Source organism: Capricornis sumatraensis, chromosome 7, assembly GCF_032405125.1.
Source record: "Capricornis sumatraensis isolate serow.1 chromosome 7, serow.2, whole genome shotgun sequence".
NCBI classification, from domain to species: domain Eukaryota; kingdom Metazoa; phylum Chordata; class Mammalia; order Artiodactyla; family Bovidae; genus Capricornis; species Capricornis sumatraensis.
Window position 1 is genome coordinate 100,074,059 of NC_091075.1, and position 22,603 is coordinate 100,096,661.

Below are 22,603 nucleotides of genomic sequence, written 5' to 3' on the forward strand. Positions count from 1 at the left end.
CATCTGGGGGCAACTGAATAGACATCTTTTTCTAGTACCTTCTTCTTCTTGGGTCCTCTGTTCAAAGCTGGCGGATCATTCCAACCATTCTGAGGACCTGTAACAGATAATAGAGAGCATTTTCCTTTAGAATCCTGGAAAGAGAAACTAAATTGTATCCATCATATAATATCTTCAAATTCTACCTTCACCCTGAGATAACTGTCACCAAAGTTTTACCAGCTGAGTTGCTGGGATCACTACGTAGCCCTGGATTCACAAACTCATTATCAAACCCTCTGGTAATCACAGGGCCCTGGCTTAGAAAGCAGGATATCTTGATATTATTTCTTTTAAAGTGAAATAGCTGTGCTAAATTTAAGGATAGTGAAGCTTTTATGTCTATATTGGTACATGACTTTCAAAGATCAAACAATTCTCTCCCAAAAAAGAAAAAATAAATCATCTGAATCTGCTAAAAAAAGAAAAAGGGGGGGTGGTGGTGGTTCCTGACGTATTCAACACACACAAAAAAGAATAAAAGTAGCAATCTCCTGTTTCCTAAGAAAGCACTTAAACATAAGCAATTCAACAAACGTAAATCACCCGCATGGTAGAAACACTGTTAAAATATAAAAAACAGCCCAACTACACAACACCAGTATGTTTTATTACCTTTGAGTTAAGAATTATCTTAACTAAAAGTAGAAAAGTACATTCAAATATCTGTAGTAAGATTTTTTTTTTCACTGCCACATACACAAAAAAATTCCAGGCTGGCAGCAAATTTCAAATTAAACTACTGTCATCTTTGGTAAATTTTCTCCCTCCACCCCAAATCTCCCAAAACCTGTCATCTCAAAGTTAGACAAGAACATCAGGAGCAGAACTCATTAAGGTATTGAATACTTAATTGCCTTTATCTTTAAAGAAAAAAGGAACAAGACATGCCAGAAGCAGGATAATTACTAAATCACAATATAATCATTTTACTTTTTATTAAGTTTTGTGTATGTGTATATGTAAAAGCAAAAAACTCTTCTTCTTTAAACAAATTAAAATTCTTTCAGCATTTTATTTTTGCTCAATTGATATCCACAATATTAAATCACAACAAACTTGCTTCGCAAACCAAAGAACATAATGTCATAGAAATTTCTTTTAAAAAACAAGATGTTCTCCTAGCCAGCATGAACTCATTTGCCTTGATTTTAAAAACAGAACTACTCTTCTATAAGTCGACTAGGAGACAGAATGCCAAATGAGCCTCAAAACACTCAGGAGGCAGTCACAAAATATTAAACCACATGTTGCAAATTCTTAAATTCTTAAACTTCTGGTTATACACAAACTAATCATTCAAGCCTTTCCCATCACATTCTAACCTTTCTTATATCTAAGACAATACTGGTATAGCCTTGTCTTTACGTCTACATCCAATATACAACTTTTTTGATTCAAGATCATCTGTGTCACTATGTTAATTTCATCAGTTCTAAGATTTGATTCAATTAAGAAGCCAAATTTAAAAAATGATACTGGTCAGATTTAGGATCTCATTGCTTTGAAGTTACATGCATAATTGTGAATGTCCATTCATTAATTATATTCAATGATTCAAAGATTTCCAAATATACATTCTGTAACTAATTCACCTTCCAATATAGATGCCTGGTCTTGCATTGACTGATTTTCTGTAGACAAAATGTAAAAGTCACTTAAACAGTATTATCATCAAAGACGTTCTTTTTTTTTTTTTCATCAAAGACATTCTAAACTCTACTCATTTTCTAATTGTTTCTGCTCCCTCTGTTAACCTCAGGGAAGAACAAACTACTTTTACAAGGAAAAAAAAAACTTACTTTTAAATCAAATCACATGAAATGGTTTCTATCTAAGAAAGTCATCAGTTTATAGGCAAAGCTCATTCATTTAAATGTGTCAGATCCAATTAGCTCTCAGACACTTTTATTCTATTATGCCAGCTGTTTCTTTAAGGAGAAAATTTTGTTCCTTTCTATTTAAGATAACATTATTTCCCCAACTGTTTGCATGGATTGTTTTTCTACTATTTGATCAATGAAACTCAGTAATATCACGGTGCAGGGAGGGAGGAGAGCACTGCTTAACATGTTGTAACTGTGTCCATTTTAGCATTATTTAAAGCTTGAATCCAAATCAGCTGAGGACCTTGTAAAAATGGAGATTCTAATTCACTAGGTACAGCATAGGGTCTGAGAGTCTACTGTCTCAGCTAGCTCAAGGAAATGCCAATGCTGTGGGTCCAAGCCCTTTTTAAGAAGCAGGGTTTTACAAAGAAATGGGAGGGTTTCTGCCCTGTTGTGCAGACTTCAGCACTACACTGCTGAACATAATCAGCACGTTAGACAACCTTAACGAGGGGGTACTACTTTGCTGCTGGATCTGGGAGGCCCCAAAGGCCTGCATTCTGGAGGAACTGTAATTTCTGGGGTCACACCATGAATGTGAACATAAATCGGATCAGGCCCAGAGAGTGTGTAACCATCTCATACTGTCTTTTCTGTAAGAATTCACAGATGTGCAGAATGTTTAGCACAAGTCTTCCTTAAAAGAACTGAAGGTTCTGGCAGTGGACAAGAGGAAAGAAGGCTAGAAACTAATACAGCAACTACAAAACTGTCAGATATTCAGGGTGGGGCCAGGCCCCAGCCTCCAGCAAAAGCGTGTAGTGAAGGGACATAATAGGCACATACGATTCACAGGAATTCAACTGTCTTCACTTGGAGAAGCGACCCTGATGCACGGCTAGTGTGAACGCAGAGGAGTGCCGCCACTGTGGAAAACAGTACGGTGGGGCCTCGAAAAATTAAACACTGAATTACTATTTGAGCCCGCAATTCCACCTCTGGGCGTATACCCCAAAGAACTGCAACCAGGAGCTGGGCAAGTATTTGCATACTCCTGTTCACAGCGGCGTTGTTCAGATAGCCAAAACGCCCCTGTGCAGATTTACAGGGGACAAACAAAACGTGGTATATACATAAGAGTGGATGCAAAGCAAAGGACCACCACGTTCCGTAAATAATTCAGCAGCAGCTCTAAAAGCTCTGAAGATGCAAACTGTTTGGTGATTTGGATTATTATGCAGCTTTAAGAAGGAAATTCTGATACATGTTACAAACATGGATGAATCTTAAAGACAGTGAAACAGCCAGTTACAAGAAGACAAAATTGTCTTCTAAAATGTCCTCTAAAAATGACTACTTACATGAGCTACATGGAATATATATAGACAGAAAGTAGAACACTGGTGACCAGGGGCTGGGAAAATGAGGAGTTTTAAAGGCTGCATAATTTCAATGTGGGATGATGAAAAACTTCTGCAGTTAGTAGCGATGATTGTACAACAATGGAAATGCACTGAATGTCACTTAAAAATGATGAAAACGGTAAATTTATAGTCTATTCTACATTAAAAACTTTAATACATGCACATATACATATAATATATGCATATATGTGTATGAAGTGAACAAATGCACCTAAATTATCAGTGGTCATATAAGGGTGGCAGAATTATAATTTGATTTTTATGTTATTTGAGCTCTTTCAAAATCCTACAGTAAAAAATTAATAAAAAATTAACTTAAAAACCGAGTGTGGCATTTCACTGGATACTGCAGACCCCTATCCACCTTAGTGTAGGGATCTGTCCTCCGCATGGTCTTTGGAGAACAGAGAACCACTCGGTCTCACAGAGAGAAGTGGAGCTGCTGCCATCCATACCTGAATCCTGCTTCCCACTGGGAACCTTCTCAGGTACAACTAGAAGAACATAATGGCAGCATCTATGCACTGGTTAAGGTATTTTTCAGTGGAAAAAATACTAGTGCCAATGGCATGGAGACTTCTGGCTAGAACATAATTTGAGACAGAGAGAGAGAAAAGAGCATCCTCATAACCATATACCTCCCCCTTCCCCTGTAAGCTGAGCATGTCGCATTTTTAAAAGAGTAACAAAATTCAGAATTAAAATTGACAAAGAATGTATCCTTGTGTTCATTTTCTAATGACATAAGGTAAAACAAAATTAGCCAGAGAAAGTAAGGAAGGCTATCATGCTCCTTTCTGTTGTTGACAAGGTTAAAAACCAGGTACCTAAAGTTTCTTGCCTTGAAATGTAATGATTTTCAAAATTTGGCCCCAATACAAATTTTATGTTCCAACTTACAGCAAAGCTATGTGCAATTCACTAGAAATACACATACTTTTCTGCCTTCCTACCTCTGCCTGGAGTAATTCTGATCACAGACTGAATGAGCATTCAAAAAGCATTTACTGAATGAGTGTTGTGATGATTGCAACATGAGCTTCTCTGAGAAGCAGGTGCATCACCTTCTGGTTCACTAATGGAGGGCTTGAAAATTCTAGTGTCTATCGAGAACAATTTACCAGTGGAATTTCCAAGTCCTATAGAAAACCATGATATAATAATCTAAGATATACTGGAACAAAGGTAAAACTTTTAGTGACAATTATCTGTATAACCTAAGCAAAGCTTTCAGGAAGTCAAAAAATAAGGTAAAGCTCCGTTAATTAAAATATAGAGGCTATTAACATGCAAGAGATAACACAGCAGCCAGCTTAGTACATACTGAGTATTGCTTCTTCTTCCTATCAGTTACTCTGCTTCTCAGCCAGGTTAGAACAGTTACTTCGCACATAAGCAAGTACTTTATTATATGGCTGAACACACTTCAGCCCAAGGAGGGAAAAAAATACCCATGCAAATAGTTAATTTAGATGATAAGGTAACAAATACTTAAAAACAGTGATGCTAGATGTTCCTGTAATTCCAACACTGATAGCTATTTCAGTCTCTTCCATCAGGACTAGTGTGTGCCCAGTTGCTCAGTCTTATCTGCCTCTTTGAGACTTGACGGACTATACCCTGCCATCTCTTTCAGAACTTTCCACAGTTGTGTCTGACTCTTTGCGACCGTATGGACTCACAGGGTCCAAGAGTACTGGAGCGGGTTGCCATTTCCTACTCCAGGGAATCTTCCTGACCCGGAGACTGAACCTGCTTCTCTTGCACTGACAGGTGGGTTCTTTATCACTGTGCCACGAGACTATCTGGTGAAGAATGAACACAGGCTCTGGAGACTGAGACCTGGGATTGCACCTCAACTTGAAGATCATGACCATGCCATCATGAGAACGTTGTGTAACCGTAGGAAACTCAAGCTTCCTCATGTCAATTTTTAAAAAAATAATTATTCCTATTTCTCATGGCTATGAGAACTAAATAAGAAAAAAGATGGCAAGATGGCAAGCACTGGTACATGTCCAGTGTATCTTCAATAAATGACAGTTTGATTCCCCACTTCTCTGCACTACTTCCTTACTTGAGGATTTACTTAAATCTATCTTTCACTCAATCTATTATTATGCAACCATTCAGAATGGATACTGTTTTCACTCATCCAGGTTTAATATTTTTTTTGAACTTTACAACTGAACTAACACTCCTCTCTAAATATCAATCTGAATGTTCTGTATTGAAAATTATATAAATTTTATTTGTGCAATAAAGGGTGATACATATTGTATGATTTTTTGGTAGTTTGAATATATACCAAAAAAGAGAGAAAGAGATAATGTGTATAATTCTGGATCCATAAGACTTCAAGAAAAAAAGTACTTCCTTAAATCTTATTATATGATAAGTGTTTTCAGTTATTAAAGCTACTGCTTAGCAGATAAAGAGAGAGAAAATTTATACTGGACTTCCAGGAGCAACTTTGGTATCCGACAGCAAGACTCACTCCTGTTTTGTCCTTCTAGTTCAAAGCCGTCAACTATAATCAGCAAGGGAAACTAATTTCAGTTACCAAAAGGCACAGAGCTCTAACTGTGAGTGAGGTTTTGTGTAATCACAGCTAACTCACTCTGTGGTCACTGTCCATAAACGTTTTCAATGTATTAATGCACTCAATCCTTTGCATAATAAGCTTATGAGTGTGTACCACTCTTATTATGAGAAAACTGAGGTTTAACATTAAGTAACTTATTCAAGATCACGTAACTATTAGAAAAGAGTGAAGCTGGGATACACACACAGGAAGTCTGACTCCAAAGCCTGCATTCTTTAGTATGTTAGTGGTTCTTAATCCCAATTAACTGATCTTTTTTTATAATACATACTCTATAGGCCCCTTTTACAATTCTAATATGAAGATCAGATAATGTTACCTACTTCTGAAAAATGAATATAATGCTTTAATTGCAATGTGAGAGATAAAAAAGAATTTGGGTATTTCACTATAAAAATAATTTAAAATTATGATTTTAATTAGAAAATTTCAGGCAGAACTTGACTGCTAACAATAAGTAAACTGCCTAGAAATTTCTAAAATGCTTGAGAGGGTAGAACTGTCCTAATGGAGAATCCCTGTACTGATGTATACTGACTTTCTGCTGTCTTACGCTCAGTCATGTCTGACTCTTTGCAATCCCATGGACTGTAGCCTACCAGGCTCCTCCGTCCATGGAATTGTCCAGGCAAGAGTACTGGAGTGGGTTGCCATTTCCTTCTCCAGGGGATCTTCCTGACCCAGGGATCAAACCCGGGTCTCCCGCACTGCAGGCAGACGCTTTACCATCTGAGCCACCAGGGGAGCCCCTAAAAATAATTTAAAATTATGATTTTAATTAGAAAATTTTAGGCAGAACTTGACCGCTAACAAGTAAACTACCTAGAAATTTCTAAAATTGAGAGGGTAGAACTGTCCTAATGGAGAATCCCTGTACTGATTGATGTATACTGACTTTCTGCTGTCATAGAGATTCTCTGTCAAGAGTTGCATTCTTTTGCTTTTTTCCTTTCAGTACACATGTTGAGATCCTTCCTCACCTTTACAAACAAAATTACACAATGTGTATACCTGCATTATTTAGTCTCTATGAACGAATTTAAGGCACAAATAATTTTAAAGATGGAAAGTTCAGGAGGAACACAAGAGCACAGGTCTACTCTGGTAAAGAAATTGGTGTCAGTTAAATTTAACTCCAACCAGCATGTCTCTTGCCAACTAATTTCTTACCGCTTATTTTAAATTCAATGGCAGATTATATACTCTTTACTCTTTTAAGGCACTCAAGCTTTCCTTGCTTAGCAACTAAAGTTTATTATGGGAAAATCACATTTTGAGAAATAATTATAGACTCTGTTGTAAAATTCAATCAATACCTCACGTTAGCCAGTTTACAGTTTTAAATAATCCCCTTCCATCCACCCATGTGATCATGAAATAACAAAGTAGGGGGGAGCCAAACCAAACCCCTTTCAAGCGCAGACCTGTTCTTTGGGATGCAGGCAGCTCACTGGCAGCAGGCAGTGTACCTGTTGTTCCAGGAGGCAGTGCATAAGCTGAAGATGCTGGTGGAGCTCCTGGCCCGCCATGCTGGAAGGAAGCTCCAGAGGGAGGGGGAGGAGGGAAAGAGGCGGCAGGGCTGGAGGCGGGTGGAGAGGCCTGGTGCTGTGCTGGGTACAGCTGGGACTGCCCAGAGTAGGAAGAAGCAGAAGGAATGTAAGGGGTGTTAGGGTAAGCGTTTGAGGTGGAAGGAGCAACAGGCTGCTGAGGTCGATACATTGCTGACCCCCCTGTTCCGAAGGAATACTGCTGGGCGGGTTGATAAGCTACACCAAGGAGAAGAAACAGAAATTTTAATTAGTGACAAATTTAATCAGAGAGCAATGGAAAATCCAAGTGAACTCACTCTATGGAAATTTCCAATTCTTCTAGTAACAGTAAGTTACAATCAAACATTACCCACTTAAAATAATGTCATGCTTTTGATACTCCAGCTGCCCTAACTATATCAAAAGTCACTGGAGCCAATATTTGAACCTTGCCGTTTCCAGATTGCTGCTGGCTATGAAAATCAAAGGACTGACCCTTTTTCTAGGACTTCTATTCCTGTGAAAAGACTGCAGTGACATCTACTAGCCACCAGATGGAGCCATGCAGGAATGATACATCCTAAGCACACTCCTCTTTACTGTGAAAGTTAAGGAACCTTGGTGGCCACTCAAGATCACTCCCACCAAAACAACTGCAGGGTTGAGCATGACTGCTGTGAACCAGATACCTTTGCCAACATCTAGTAAAATCATAAGCTACTCACACTCCGGGCTTGAGCACAGTTCCAGATTAACAGGCAACGCTCTATGATCCCTGACAACTATATTTCTTACAGTATACAAAGTTGGTTAGTAAGGAATCAGGCAGTCAATTGATGTTTTAATACAAAGACTGGAACTCAAGATACCATTACCCTTTTGAGGGACCAGGCCCAGAATGTGAACTTCCACAGAAGGAACCTACTAGAACTCTGCTCAGCCTACTCTGAAGACAGCACTTTCACACTGAGCGCTGAGTGAAAAGCTGTATCAAATCTGTATTCATGTTAAGTAGGAACATACATGGTATTAGCACAGAACAGGCTCATTAAGATCCGTTTTTGCTAGGCAATATGTTCGTGTTTTATAGTAGTTGGTCATATTATTTTCTCCTTTTGAGATTTTCATTTTTGTTTAAATTTTAAAATAGTGATGATGTTTTCCCTTCCAAGTATAAATAGTTTCTTAAAAAAAAAAAAAGAAAGCCAATGAAGAAACATCATTCTTATACATTTGTGGAAATTCATAGAACATGCAAGGCCAAAAGGTGAACTACTGAAGTAAACTACACTGGGCACTAATGATTGTCAGCGGAGGCTCGCTGACTCTAACAGCACGCCACCGCGGTGCAGGATGTCTGGGTGGGGGAGGTTGTGCACCGAGGCAGGAGGCATATTGAAACTTTCTGGACTTTCCACTCAGTTTTGCTGTGAATCTACAACTGCTCTAAAATATGGTCTATCCCTTTAAAAAACAAAAATAAATGGAAGGTAACCACAAGAAACATCCCTTGGAGCCATTTTTCCAAAAGTGGTTTGCATCATCTTGACTAAAGGAAAAGTATATGTCACCAAGTAATTTCCAAAATTCTATTTTTTTAATGCCAAAATCATGGAATGACTGACTCTCTAGCAGGAATGGGGTGGGTGGGGGGGCACCCACTGTTCTGAACACAGTGACATGGGCGCTGTTTCCCGGCACGTTGGTTCAGAACGCGTCTCAGAGAAACCAAGTTGCTCTACATCAAGGACTCAAGTCCTACACTGAATGGCTCTTTCTTCACTTGTTAAAACTGGTTTGATCGTGGCTTTGGAACTCCAAGGTAAACAGTCACTACTCTGGAGAAGACATGCTGCTGTGACAGGACTTTGGGGTCACGCTACTTACGCTGTGGCTGTGGATAAGGTGGTACCTGGGTGTGCATGTGACCTGGAGATGTGGGAAGCTGAGAGGCGGCAACATTCGGACTAACATTTCCATGCATTACGAAGCCTGGAGGCGGAGGATTTTCTCCCTAGGCAATGAGAATATGGTAAAAAGGAAGATTACCTTCGGAACCAAGAATCTTACCAGACGGATTTATAATCTCTGAAATGAAATTTAAAAAAAAATCTTATGTAAAAAAAAAGTTACATTCTATGCATACTGATGTTTTCTGAGCAACACATTCTACTTGATTTAAAGATTAGACAGGTCCAAAGTAATAACAGTGATGAATGGCAAGAGATGCTAACAGCCTCATCAAATAGTATCGATGATATTTATAAAAAGTCACTAGGATTTTCCATCTCTACTAAATTCCATCCGTATCTAATGCTTTGGGAAGTAAGTGTACATGCCACACGGGAATTTTTTTTTTTTTCTTCTTTGCAATGCTAAAAACAGGGGGGAAAAAAGAAAAGAAGAAGAAAAGGAAAGGGAAAAAAAATCTTCAGTGAAATTAGATTTAAACCATCGATAGAACCCTGGTTGATGTTTTTCTAGTTCAAATTGTGCTAAAAACAAAACAAAACAAAAAACAAAAAACCTGTTTCTTACCTCCCAAAAGCACTAAAATGCAATAAGCAGACCAACAGATGGGGGTGGGAAACTCAAGGGAGGTGGGTAGAAGATACATAACTACATACATATTCAGGTGAGCAGAACTCTGCTCAAAGAGGGATAATGAAGGATATACCTGTGTGTCAGAGGGACAGGCTGCAGGTGGATGGCTGGGAAGGGCGGTAGGAGTTTTGTTACTCCAGGTAGTGACAGTGGGGGCAATTCTAACCTGAATTGAACAAAGAAATACCAATCACAGAACATAAAAAAATGAAAATGTTAAAAGAAGAAGAAAAAAAAAAATCCCCGAAGGCACTAACAGCCAGACGCAAAGCGAGAAAGCAGTGAGGTGGCAGCACACACGAGCCAGGCAACTGGTTTCAGGGCAGCTGGGATTCCAAAAGAAAACAGTCTGAAGAGGACAGGCAGAGGGAGACAGCAGAAAAATCAATACGAAAACGAAATCAAAGCACAGAGAACAATGCCATTCAAGTGTCAGGAGTACGTGGGGAAAGGTACATTCTGTAAGTAGGCAAAGAAAGAAGACATTCCGGGGGGTTGGGGGTGGGCAGTTATTGAGAAAAAAAGTGATTTTTGAAGCTGTAATTGTATTCATGCTACGATTGTATCTGTGGACATATTGCTGCTGTATGCTTCCCTTTTCAGGACTTCATTAGAGCTACAAAAATCATGTTAGTTCTGTATGAGGCTTAGAGTCATACAATCGGAGAATATTAAAGATCATCTCATCTAATTCCCACCATTTACCATGGAGATAAAAACAAGGCCCAGGGAAATGAAGGGGCTGGCTGAGGTCCAGACAACTTGGGGTGATGGAGCTAGGGCTGATTCCACATCTCCTGACTCCCAGCCAGTGTTCACTACACTGCACCGTGTTGCTTATACCCTGGAGTCCAGAGGCTTTCAAAATCAATTTTTAAAGCCATCAAAATAATTTTTGTCAAGTAAATCTTTGTAGAAACTCAATCACATCAACAATTAATAGCCAAGATGTGCTGGTCGCAGTCAGAACTCCTGATCTGGCTTCCCTTTCATCCTTTTGCTCCTGCTTGTAAGCCTGCCTTTAAAACCACAAGCCACTGCCCTCATTCAGCACACCATAAGCTTTAATCAAAAAAAACTACTCTTAGTTTATGATTGAACTTGTTTTCCTTTTCTTAAAGTAGCGGACCACTAGGTCAAAGTATAACAAAAGTCTTTTAAGGTTTCCATATTTTCCCTGAAAGAGAGATAAACTCGAGGATTCAGGGAGTAAACTTGTATTCTCCCAAAGAAGATAATGCCTTACTTCAGTGCCCTGAGAGGTCGAACTCAAGGTGCTGAGCTGAGGAGTTCCAATCCTGTTAACTACTACCTAGCTGACAAATTCATGTCTTAAAATCCTGATTAGTGACTGGCTTCTCCACCACCTCTCAGCTTCCCAGCCATCACCTGACGTGCCCTCCCTATGTTACAGGCTTTCTAAGACTAGCAGTGAGAGTGGGGAATTTGTTGTTTTGCCTACCAATACACCCTCAACAGGGAGAATACAAGCAGGTGCTTAGATTTGTATTTGTCAAATGAATCAAAAAAAATCAAAGCAGAGTAGTACAGATAGTTATAATTATATTCAAATGTAACCAATCTTGATTAAGTACCAAGCAAAAGCATAACTAACAAAAAAGCATGAATCTTTTTCAGTTTTTACAGTTTTATGCTTACTTTTGCTACAACAAAATGTAAAAATGACTCCATCAATTCTACTAGCAATCTGTTCTATTTTAAAATGGGCAGAGTACCTGCTAACTTTGTTATAAAATCAAGACTATTTATTACTTATGAAAATAAATTTTATTTAAGAACATGAAGGTTATCTGGCCTGGAAATACAAGTTTCTACATGGAATAGCAAAAGATAATAAGAGGCCCCATTTTATACCACTAACCATTTGCTAATTTTTATTTGAGAAATAAATGAGTTAATTAATAAACACTTCGCACTGCCCATGACCTACAACTTCACAAACCTTTGGTCATTCGCTTTTCTCTTTACAAGTTGTTAAAAAAAACAACTTGGATTCTGCATACTCTGTTGTGCTGATAACGAAGACACAGAATACCCACACTAGTGACTCAGAAAATATACCTTTAAAAAAGACTATTTTCTAAAAATGTTTTAAAAGAAAGTAACCAAGTCACCCACAAAATTGTTCCCACTTTACTTATAGTTTGTTAGATGAATCAAATTGTAAAAATTTCAGACGTACATGTGCAATATGTTTGAGTGATGGAGAAATAAGAAATCTCCCTAGCTTAAATTAATTATATCTAATTTATCAATTATTTGACTAGATTAGAGGGATAATTTTAAAAAATGGATCATAAATGCTACTTTCAAGGATAGAAAAACTATAACCATTAAAACAGTATGTTGTCTATAGTTTCATCACAGGCCTTTTCCCCAACAAACTAAAACCACCAATGTGACATACATAAATGTTCCTACTTAGTCTGGACCGCATCACTCACATGGGGATAATATTGTTGAGCTGGAACTCTTGGCATCTGTGCGTGGCCAGCAACAGGTCCAGGCCTGCTCTTGGGCACTTGATGCCTCTCATAAGGAATTCTGGGTGATTCCTGTTGTCCTGGTATTGGATCTCCTTGTGCTCTACAAAGTCTGTCTCGAAGCTGCACAATATTTGGCTATAAGAAGCAATGGAAGAAAGCCAAGCAAATTATTAAAGAGTTCACCCAACTATATATGACATATTGATCTTAAAGTAAGCATGATCATCCATATGATTTTTGTTCATATGCTGTGTATTACACCACAGGCTCTGGCACATTAGGGTTTGACATCACGGTTTCCAATATTTAAGACTGGCACCAAAGGTCCACTATACACACTGTAACCTGTCATTTAACTGAGGGAGGCATTTCAGTCACGCCTGTCGCATGGCAGTACCCAAGACTGATGTCACTCATCATCGCCGCTTGTGTGTTGTCTTCTTGTAGTGACAGATGAGTAACGCTCACAAACCACAAAAGCACAAAAGTTGAAAAAAATACAATTTTGTTTCTCTGTAGGGAAAAAAGGTTCCAAAAGAGAATCAACTACTAAAGACAGTCATGGAAAAAAATGGTGATCTATGAAAGAGATGAAAATTAATTAAAAGAGAGATGCTTGAAATAAATTAAGACTCACATGTTAAATTCAGGGCAGCTCACACAGATCTACAATTGATCTAGAGTAAGTATGAGCTGACCATATACATGTGTTAAATGTTTCAGCAACACTTCATTTTAGCATCTATAAAAATTATACATTTCTATAAATTCATTAAAGGTTTAAAGATATCACTTAAACTCTATGGGTATACTTTGGTAGTCTTTTATGGTGAACTATACTATAATGGTATTACAAAGTCTCAGAAAATATTCTCCAGAAAATACTTAGGGTATACTGATATATATAGTAGGAAGTAATGTCAAAATTAAAATTTTTACACAAAGAAAGCTCTTTAAAAGTCCAAAGAAAAGCATGAAGAATCATGTATAGAAAATGTATATGACTATAAACAGAATTAAAAATGAAGAGTTTAATTCTCAGGCTAGACGATCTAAAGGTCTTAAGAGAAAGTTAGTCTTAAGATTAAGGGTCTTAGACCTCAATATAATAGTGAGACTCTATTAAGTAGAAAATCCTATAAAACTATTCAACCAAAGTCATTGTAAAGACTTTGTTTCTACTCCACTTAATGTTCTCACTAACAATTAAGAAAGATGTGAGCTAGGTATAAGTATTTTTACTCAATGAAATGTACTGATATGCCCTAGAACAGATAAAATACTGAAAACAACTAAAAAATTTGTCAAAAACTGAATGAAGTTTAGAATAAAAAGATCAGAAATAAGAAAAGGCTCAAAATTAAGCTCTAGCAGATATACAATGCAGAGTCACTTGTGAGTCTGGAAACTCCCGCAGGGAAAGGATTTTGGCAATCTTAATCATCACTACATATTCAGTCACTTGCTGAACTGAAATGAACAATATGAAATGAATAACTGAAATGAACACATATGAACAAGGCTGAGTTATTTCACACCAAATTAGGACACTAAATTATGTGTGTAATGTAGTGTTCTCTGCCTTGGATACTTTAAAAATACACTTGCTTACAGACAGCACCAGACTGAAACAGCATACAGAGTGAACGAATACATCATTACCTGGAGTGTCATTTGTGGGGATTTTAAAATCACAACCCCAGTTTGGTTAAGTATTAACATTTATAGCTTTTCAACACAGAAGACACCTACAAATAATCTTAAGCACAGAATCAGCGTTTGGCTTAAGAAATAAAAAACTGATTCTTTTCCTACTCATTTTCTTCAAATACTATGCCCTTCACTACAAAGGGAAGAAGACTCTATCTCTGACATAGCCTGCATACACCTAAAATTAACCTTGAAGACGCGTCAATAATATTCACCAATAGTTAAGTGATAGAAACTCAACTGCTCTAACTAATACATTTATGTTTAATGCTGTGTGCTATCTACTGAACTCACCTTACTCATACAGTGAAAGAAGAAAAATGGCCAATTCTAATTACCTGGTTGGTGTTTTCAGGAAGAAAGGCCAAGGCTGCAGCAATGCTGCCCTGGGCTGCCAGCAAGCTGGCATACTGACTCATTTTCTCAGCCAGAAGAGCTCCTACAGTGTCAGTGTCCATGGCTTGGGTGAGCTGTACAGCTTTTCGCAGGATGACAACTTTCTCAATCAGATCCTGAGTGAGAAAAAGAAGGGGGAGTGAAGGAGAACTGGACAACGATACCAAGATGTATCCTGAGGGGAAGCAGGAAAAGATAAGGGGTTACGAAGAGCTCCAAAGCCTACCAAAAGCAAGGTGTTCATTATCACCGACATTATAAAGCTCCAGAAGAGTGGACCATCGTTTAGGTAACTAGAAAAGCAAGGAGGAAGGTCTTCTACACATGGTTAAAGCACAGGTTACCATCTTCTCCTAAACATCCTTCAACTGCCAGATACTTGTTTTGTGAGTTAAAACAGGCAAGTATCCAAAGTGAAAAAGGCAGGCACATTCCGAAGGCAGAAACTGGGCCCCAGGAGGTAGAAGAGAAAATATTATACTATAAAAATAGTAGTACGATGAGTTGACCTCCAAATGGGCTTAGTATTTCAAACTCAGAGTTTCTCGTATTGGTCTTCAATACCCATTTCAACAATGGAGAGCTATGCATCAGGTATAAGGTACAAGAATATCCCAACTGCCCTTCATAAGTACACCAATCCAACCTTGAATTGTGGGAAAAAAAGTGTTTTCTCTCAGAAGCACTTACAAGGAAAAACCTTGATTCCTATAAGACTTTTGGTTTCAGTAGTGATCTTTAAAGCCACAAGCCTATTGAGAAAATCTTTGCTGAAAGAAAACACAGACTGAGATTTCTTGAGACTCTGCTGACTAAATGCTTAGGGGGTAAAAGTACTTAGCACCTGACCATAGTCCCCAGATTTTTTTACTTTCTCTCTTGCCGTGTAATAGTGCTACATGGGATTCCATTGATCTCTTACACTCATTTCTCCTGAACCGTGAAGACTGTCTGCTGGTACGGAGGACTCCTCCCACTCCTGACCCCATTGGGTTTCCTGGCCCAAGGCAAACAGGATCCCTGGAGGCAGAGGAGGAGCATGAGGAAAAGAGGGAAACTGGCTGTCCCCATGCTCCTGCCACTTACTTTCCTCACTATCATATTCCAATTTCATCCTCATAAACAGCTGCATTCCCACTTCACTATGCCATCATCTCAAAGGTTGCCTTTCCAAATACAGCAGTAAATACACATAATTATCCAGCCAAAGAACTAAAGCGTAATTAAGTAGGGTGAAAGCAATGAACACCTGGAACAAATCAGTCTCTAGAATATAAGGAGGGTGAAAGACAGCACTAGAGGAAGCACCTTTTGTTTCAAAGATACTAACCTGGAGGGACAAAGGACTGCTACCATCTTGAGCTTTAGTCCAACATGCAACTAGTTTCTCCACATTCCCTGCGCAAATGTAGCAGAGACAGGCCTGAGTCTGCAGGAGGCTATCACCTTCACTTTCAAGTCTGGTTCCCAGAAGATCTGTAGAGGAAAACAAATAAGTTTATACATAAGGCACTCTGTGTATGAGGTCATGAGCTGCCCAGTAATATTTTCAGAGGTATGGATCAAACTTTATAACCATTGAATAGCAGGCAGAAATAAAATCACTGTCATGTAAATATTCAGTAAATACTAAGTGGTGTGACAAATTAGATACAATTTTACAAGATTCTATACCTAGCCATAGAATAAATTTCTCCTTATTACATTAGAAAAAATTAAAAGTGGGAACAATATTTGAACAGAAAAATCCTAATGAACATTTAACTGCATTTTATCTTGTCCAGATGCTTTTGTAAGCAGTGGACTAAACTATGGCACATTTGGCATAAATATCAGTAAGTAGGACTATGCTGAATTATTTACAATAATAAAGTTAATACCTTATAATTTTTCTATTCTCATAATACTTTCAAGGTTATTCATTTTTATACCAGCAGCCTAAAGCTTGTTCTTGCATATAATAAATATTATGTCTGAGTTATGAGAGTTTAGTCATGGCCTTTAACAGTAATTTCTACTTATTTTATCAAGCTAACACTTATTAACAGAGGGCTGATTATGTGCCATTTTACATATGAATAGACTAAGGCTTAGAAATGAATTTTTCCTAGTTCATACAGTTAGTAAGTAGCAAATGCAAGAGTCTCAGTTTGGTCTGTGTGAAATCAAAATCATTAAACAATATTTTAAAAAATGACTAGAAGTTATGGAGAAACAACGCAGTCAATACTTCTGAGAAACGCATTCAAACGAGAACTTCATTTGCTTATTCTGTGATTAGTAGTAGGTTTACAAAAACTTCTAAATAAAATCTGTCACTAATTTTACTTACAATGTATCATGCCATGTATGTTATATAAAATTCATTTTCTTACCACAAAGGGCGGAAAATTCATCTGCTTTAGCATAAGTCAACACTGCAGCTAACGCCTCTCTCCAATTTTTAAGATCACAAGACTCAACAATCTCTTTCCAGTTCTTCATCACTACTGCCATGATTAGCTTGGGGAAGGAAAACCAAGGGACAATTAAAAGCCTTTGGCATACTAATAAAAATTAACTCTGGCCAATCAATCACATCTTTCAAACTACTATTGACAGTATTTCATGCAAAAAAAAAGAGCAGCAAAGTACATCCTTAAGCCAACTGACATTTAAAAGAAAAGCCATATAATTTTCTCTCATAAAAAAAAAAACATCACAGTAGCCTATTTTACAAAAGGCTGAGAAGGAAAACTATATACGGTGTTAAAAAACATTCCTGGCCAAGAAAGTACTAGGGGCAAAGTCCTGGGAGAGAAAAGGATTAGGCTGTGTGAGGAACTGAAAGGCAGCCGGTGGGGCAGAAAGTGGACGAGGTGGGACCAACACGACACAAGCCTAGAGACGAATGGCAACCCAGGCTGGTGGGACTGAGCGCTGGGGCAACTTTCATGGGAAGAAATCGAATATTGTTGAGCAGGGGGCTTTAAAATCTACAGACCCTCTGCACCAGAAATTCCTTTCCGAGGACCTCAGCCTCATTAAACAATTAGAAATTTGTACAAATCTTTAGGCACAATAAGGATGTTTACCACTGTCTTAACTATATTAGGAATATATAAGAAAATGATAAGGGAAATGATATATCCCTCCTATAGAATATTACAGGGCAATTAAAATTTTTTGTAAGAAGCTTCAATGATATGGGAAAATGATTACAATGTAAGTGACAATGTCTATAAGTAAAACAACACACATATATACTTCTAGAATCTTGATTCTGTTTTTAAAAATTCTACAAACGCACAGAGAGGTATACAAAAGGTTATGTACCAATCTGACTGAAGAATCAGGAAGTATTAAAATGTTTAACATTTTCCATGTTCTAATCTTTCCACAGTAAAAATATGAAAAGCATTTTAATTTAAAAAATTATATATGTAAACGACAAAAACCTGGGACAATCATACTAACCTGTTAACAATAACTAATTTCTGGGTTAAAGGATTATGGGTGGTTTTTTTGTTCTTCATTGTTTTCTCCATTTTAATTATCTATAATGAGTGCTTTGCTTTTTACAAACAAATGCTATTATTTATTATTAAAATAACATACCCTGGTAATTTTGCTTTGGGATTTTGCAAAGTATTTCTTCTGGGTTCGAGCTAAGAGTTCTTGTCCACCTGCTATGGCCAATATAATGGCATCAGCCATGCGGTTATCATGTAAACAAAGGTCAACAGCACTCTCGAAGTTGCCCGTTAGCAAAGCCTGAGTAATTAAGCCATCAATATCTGCAATAAAGAAATAATACACTCAAGTTAATAAAAGTTTTTGTTACAAGAAAAAAAAAAACTACATCTATCAATTATTAGTACACATTCAGCAGAAAACACAAAGTTGAATTCTGAATAGTACTGGTAGGTTAATCTCTATCACAAACTGCTGATATCTACAGAAACAGTACTGAGGTGCATGTAAATAAAATCAGGTAAAATAACATATTTTTCAGATTGCTTAAATGCAATAATAAAGATCCTTTACAGTTTTTATCACATAGGTATCATCAGATCATGCCATCATTTTTAAGGTACTGATTACATGTACCTTAAACTGAGTTCTTCTTTTCAACATTTACCACGTTTGACAAAATGTTTCTGACTTAAACTCAGGGACTATTTGCTTTCAAATGGTTAAAAAATTTGATATCAAAACCAACAGATACTTACCCCCACTGATAGAGATGTTAAATGTTCCTCCAGCTGTTGGTAGAAATTCAGATTCTTGTTTTTCCTCTTTAATTTGCTAAAGAGATGGAAAGAGCAGCAACTTAGCCAGAATGGAACTACAATAATTTACCAGCAAAACAAGATTTACATATGATTACTTACTGCCTAGATGACCTGCAAGTTATTCCAGAGAAGCTCTCAGATTCAAGTTTACACTAAGATCTATGACATCCTTAAGAATTAACATCAGATAATCATAAATAAAATCCAATGTCATCAGAAATAACGTGAGACAAACTTAAATGTACATATTCACGGTGGTGGCTCAGAAGATACTGAAGCTGAAAAATCTTTTTCTTAGATATCTCAACTAAGAGTAGCCTGAGACACACAAAATATGTTTTAAATTACATTACATTTAGATCTTAAAAGCAACTTTGCTTCCATACATCTAAAAACTTCTGTCCAAGAGGTGTAGTTTTATGAGTCTTTTGGTTGTAACTGACTCAGTTGTGGAAAAAAAATAATGCTTGGCATCCTTATATAAATGCAATGTAAACAGTTATTTATCAATATACTCAAATTCAATTAGAGATTTTGTGTTCACTTCCACTAATCATACCTGGAACTGTAGGCTGGTCTGGTAAAAATGTACACAGTTCTGTTATAAATTTCTGAAACTAGCTATAAGACTGAGTAAAAATAAATTCAATATCTTCTTTCTTTAGAAGAAAAGAAATGTAATAGAGGCCTTCTGCTGGCAAATATTTTAAATGTTTTCTCTTCAATGCATAAAAGTTCAAAAGAAGACAAAAAATAATATATATCAGATTATGGAGGAACTAAAAAAACATGTCTGTCTTACATGAGATAAAATTTTACCTTCTTAAAAAAAAAAAAACTTTATCTTCTGTGCTCCTGTTACCTATACGTTTGAATCTTAGCACCCAGCATTCAAAGTCATGAGCATTTTTGAATTGGGTAATTTTAGTGTAGCAAAGAGTATAGCATCATCTGTGAATGATGTTAAATTTAGTTAAAATTGACTATTACAGGAAAATAACCATAATCTTAATTCCTTCCCTAACAAAAGAGAAGCCTTTTAGAATTTAAAAACTGAAATAAACTTTTAAAACTTTATTCATATTGTACTGATGGGCTCAGTTGTGTCCAACTTTGTAACCTCACGGACTGTAGCCTGCCAGGCTCCTCTGTCCATGGAATTTCCCAGGCAAGAATACTGGAGTGGATTGCCATTTCCTCCTCCAGGGGATCGTCCCAACCCAGGGACTGAACTTGTGTCTCTTGCATCTCCTGTACCAGCAGGCAAATTTTTACATCACTGTACCACCTGGGAAGCACCGAGGAATAAATCAGATATGGATCTGATTATAGTCACTAACAAATTTACCCAAAAAATCCTTTTTTTCTCTTAATGATTTTTCAAATTTGCTTTCAAAAAACTACTAAACCCTTATATATGGACTTCTAAAACATACACAAAGCCAAAATACGCACAATTTATTATGTAACGTGTATCTTTCATGTCTAAACTACTGTTTCATTTTATATAATTATAGCATCATCAGGATTAAGGAGAAGATATGACCACCTTAAACATTTTTTTCAAATATTCTGAAAGCACATATTGATGACTACTGCTTTGTTACATATATATATACCTATTAATTCATGAGTGGATTTCTAAACAATTCTCTATTTGTATAGAAAGAGTAAGTCCAGCTGTATACGAATCAAAGTATCTTTCTTGAATATATCCTACAATTCTAGGTATTCCCAAAATTAGTTCAAATTTTTAGTAAGATTTTATCCATACCCTTTATTCTTGAGTTAAATAAATGCTTGAAGATCCAATTCTAAGGAAAGTATTTATAATAATCATCTTGTAATAGTCTAAATTTAGAGAGGAATTATTTTTATAACTTAGTAAAAGGCTCTAAGAAACTTTATATAGTCAGGATATCTCCATATCAAAAAGAACAATGAAAAAGTCAAACATGAGCTGAGAAACAAGAACCTGTTGATTAATTTTCCAAGATGAAAGAAATATAATTAGAAAGCAAGAAAAGTAAATTATAGAATTATTTATTAGTGGTTTAAAAAAACCCATAAGATTAAAAAGGAAAAAAATTAATGACACAACTGTGTTCAAGGACTCTTTTTTTACCTAGTTATAAAAATGGTCACTATAACTCAGGATGCATTTTCTAGTGAGTCAGAACAATCAGATTATTAGTGAAATATTCTTTACTTGGGCTTCCCTGGTAGCTTAGATGGTAAAGCACCCATCTACCCACAATGCAGGAGATCAGGGTGGATTCTTTACTTGGACTCAAAATTCAAGATTAATTCAGAGGCCTATGCCACTGATCGTGAGCCTTAAATATTAACAAGCCAAGAAAAAACATTAATGTTGCATGCAATGCAATGTGGATTTCTGAACAAAATCTTTTTTCAGTTTGACATCCTGATATACTCACATCAGCTGTTAATTTTAAACCAGATAATCCAGAAACTAGGTCAGAGAACTGAAGACTTTAGAGATGGTATGTGCTTAGTCACTCAGTCATGTCCGACTCTTTGTGACCCTGTGGACTGTAGCCCGCCAGGCTCCTCTGTCCATGGGATTCTCTAAACAAGAATACTGGAGTGGGTTGCCATGCCTTTCTCCAGGGAATCTTCCCAGCCCAGGGACTGAACCCAGGTCTCCTGCACTGCAGGAGGAGTCTTCCGTCTGAGCCATCAGGGAAGCCCTTAGAGATGGTACTTCTGTCAAATTAGTAAACAGACTCCTATCTTAAGCATCTCTAAGAAAATATATGCCAGCTTTAAGCTGGAACATGCAGCCAAGAAATTTTCCTTGTTTCACTGTGAGATAAGCAAACCACATATTTTCCCCATGTTAAAGATGAGAAAAATAAGTACCTCTCCCAAGAGCTGCTCTTCAGCAGCAGGGCTCTCCTCCCCGTCACCCTGCGCTACTTGGTCAGAGTCTTTAAGAGCCTTTGGTACACAAAACAGTGACAGACGGGGGGTTGAAGAACGTAGCATCAAAAGGTTATTAGGGAACAAGGAAGACAAAAGACCCAACCAACAACATTCAGAACTAGTTTAATCACAAGAAGTTACACTGAGTAAATTTATTTGAAAAACATCATTAGAGGAAAAGCAAAGAGCCATTATTGCTAAGACCCAACCCCTTTTTCTTGCCAAATGAGAATTATTCATGTATTAAAAATATCTACAATTAGTATTTTTAAATTGTAAAGCAGTAAGACAAAAATTTCCTAAATTATATTTTCTTCTTTATGACCTAGACCAAAATTTTAGAAGGTAGCTATTTTTACAGGCCTTCTCTTACCACATCAGGTCCATCCACTTTGTTCAAGGCCAAAGCAATCTGAAATAAAGACAACAACTCAGCTACCAAAGGGAGTTAACTCCATTTCAAAGCATAGAGCAAATGTTCACCTACTACTCCATTCTCATTGGCAAAAATCCAAAACAGGTTCAAATCAGGGATAGCATGCTCAAGAGCAGAGTAAAATGAGTACAGAACCGATTCTCAAGGATGCTGGTTTCAATTACGTAGATTTATTGCTCACATGTCATCTTACTTTGCTATTCAGTTGTAAAACTAACCTCAAAACAAGCATGTATTCTTCTGTCTTAAATAACCATAAAAAAGAAATTTCTTCAGATACTCACTATGGAAAGAACATTAAGAG

General features: G+C 37.1%; 1 protein-coding gene across 16 annotated transcripts in view; it reads right to left on the minus strand.

Annotated features, from left to right (window-relative positions):
• SEC31A (SEC31 homolog A, COPII coat complex component) overlaps positions 1 to 22,603 on the minus strand; it is a 59,646-nt gene that overhangs the window by 9,072 nt on the left and 27,971 nt on the right. For 2 of the 16 annotated variants that reach the window (XM_068975038.1, XM_068975040.1), the window contains 11 exons: positions 22,237 to 22,275; positions 21,801 to 21,878; positions 18,855 to 18,930; positions 18,241 to 18,419; positions 17,019 to 17,145; positions 15,974 to 16,119; positions 14,586 to 14,759; positions 12,496 to 12,672; positions 9,314 to 9,440; positions 7,322 to 7,663; positions 39 to 97 (listed from right to left, as the gene is read on the minus strand). In XM_068975038.1, the coding sequence (XP_068831139.1) occupies positions 39 to 97; positions 7,322 to 7,663; positions 9,314 to 9,440; positions 12,496 to 12,672; positions 14,586 to 14,759; positions 15,974 to 16,119; positions 17,019 to 17,145; positions 18,241 to 18,419; positions 18,855 to 18,930; positions 21,801 to 21,878; positions 22,237 to 22,275 (1,524 nt within the window). Of the gene's footprint in view, positions 1 to 38; positions 98 to 1,634; positions 1,674 to 7,321; positions 7,664 to 9,313; positions 9,441 to 10,103; positions 10,197 to 12,495; positions 12,673 to 14,585; positions 14,760 to 15,973; positions 16,120 to 17,018; positions 17,146 to 18,240; positions 18,420 to 18,854; positions 18,931 to 21,800; positions 21,879 to 22,236; positions 22,276 to 22,603 lie in introns of all 16 variants that reach the window. The other 14 variants (XM_068975036.1, XM_068975039.1, XM_068975037.1 and 11 more) reach the window with 14 other exon arrangements.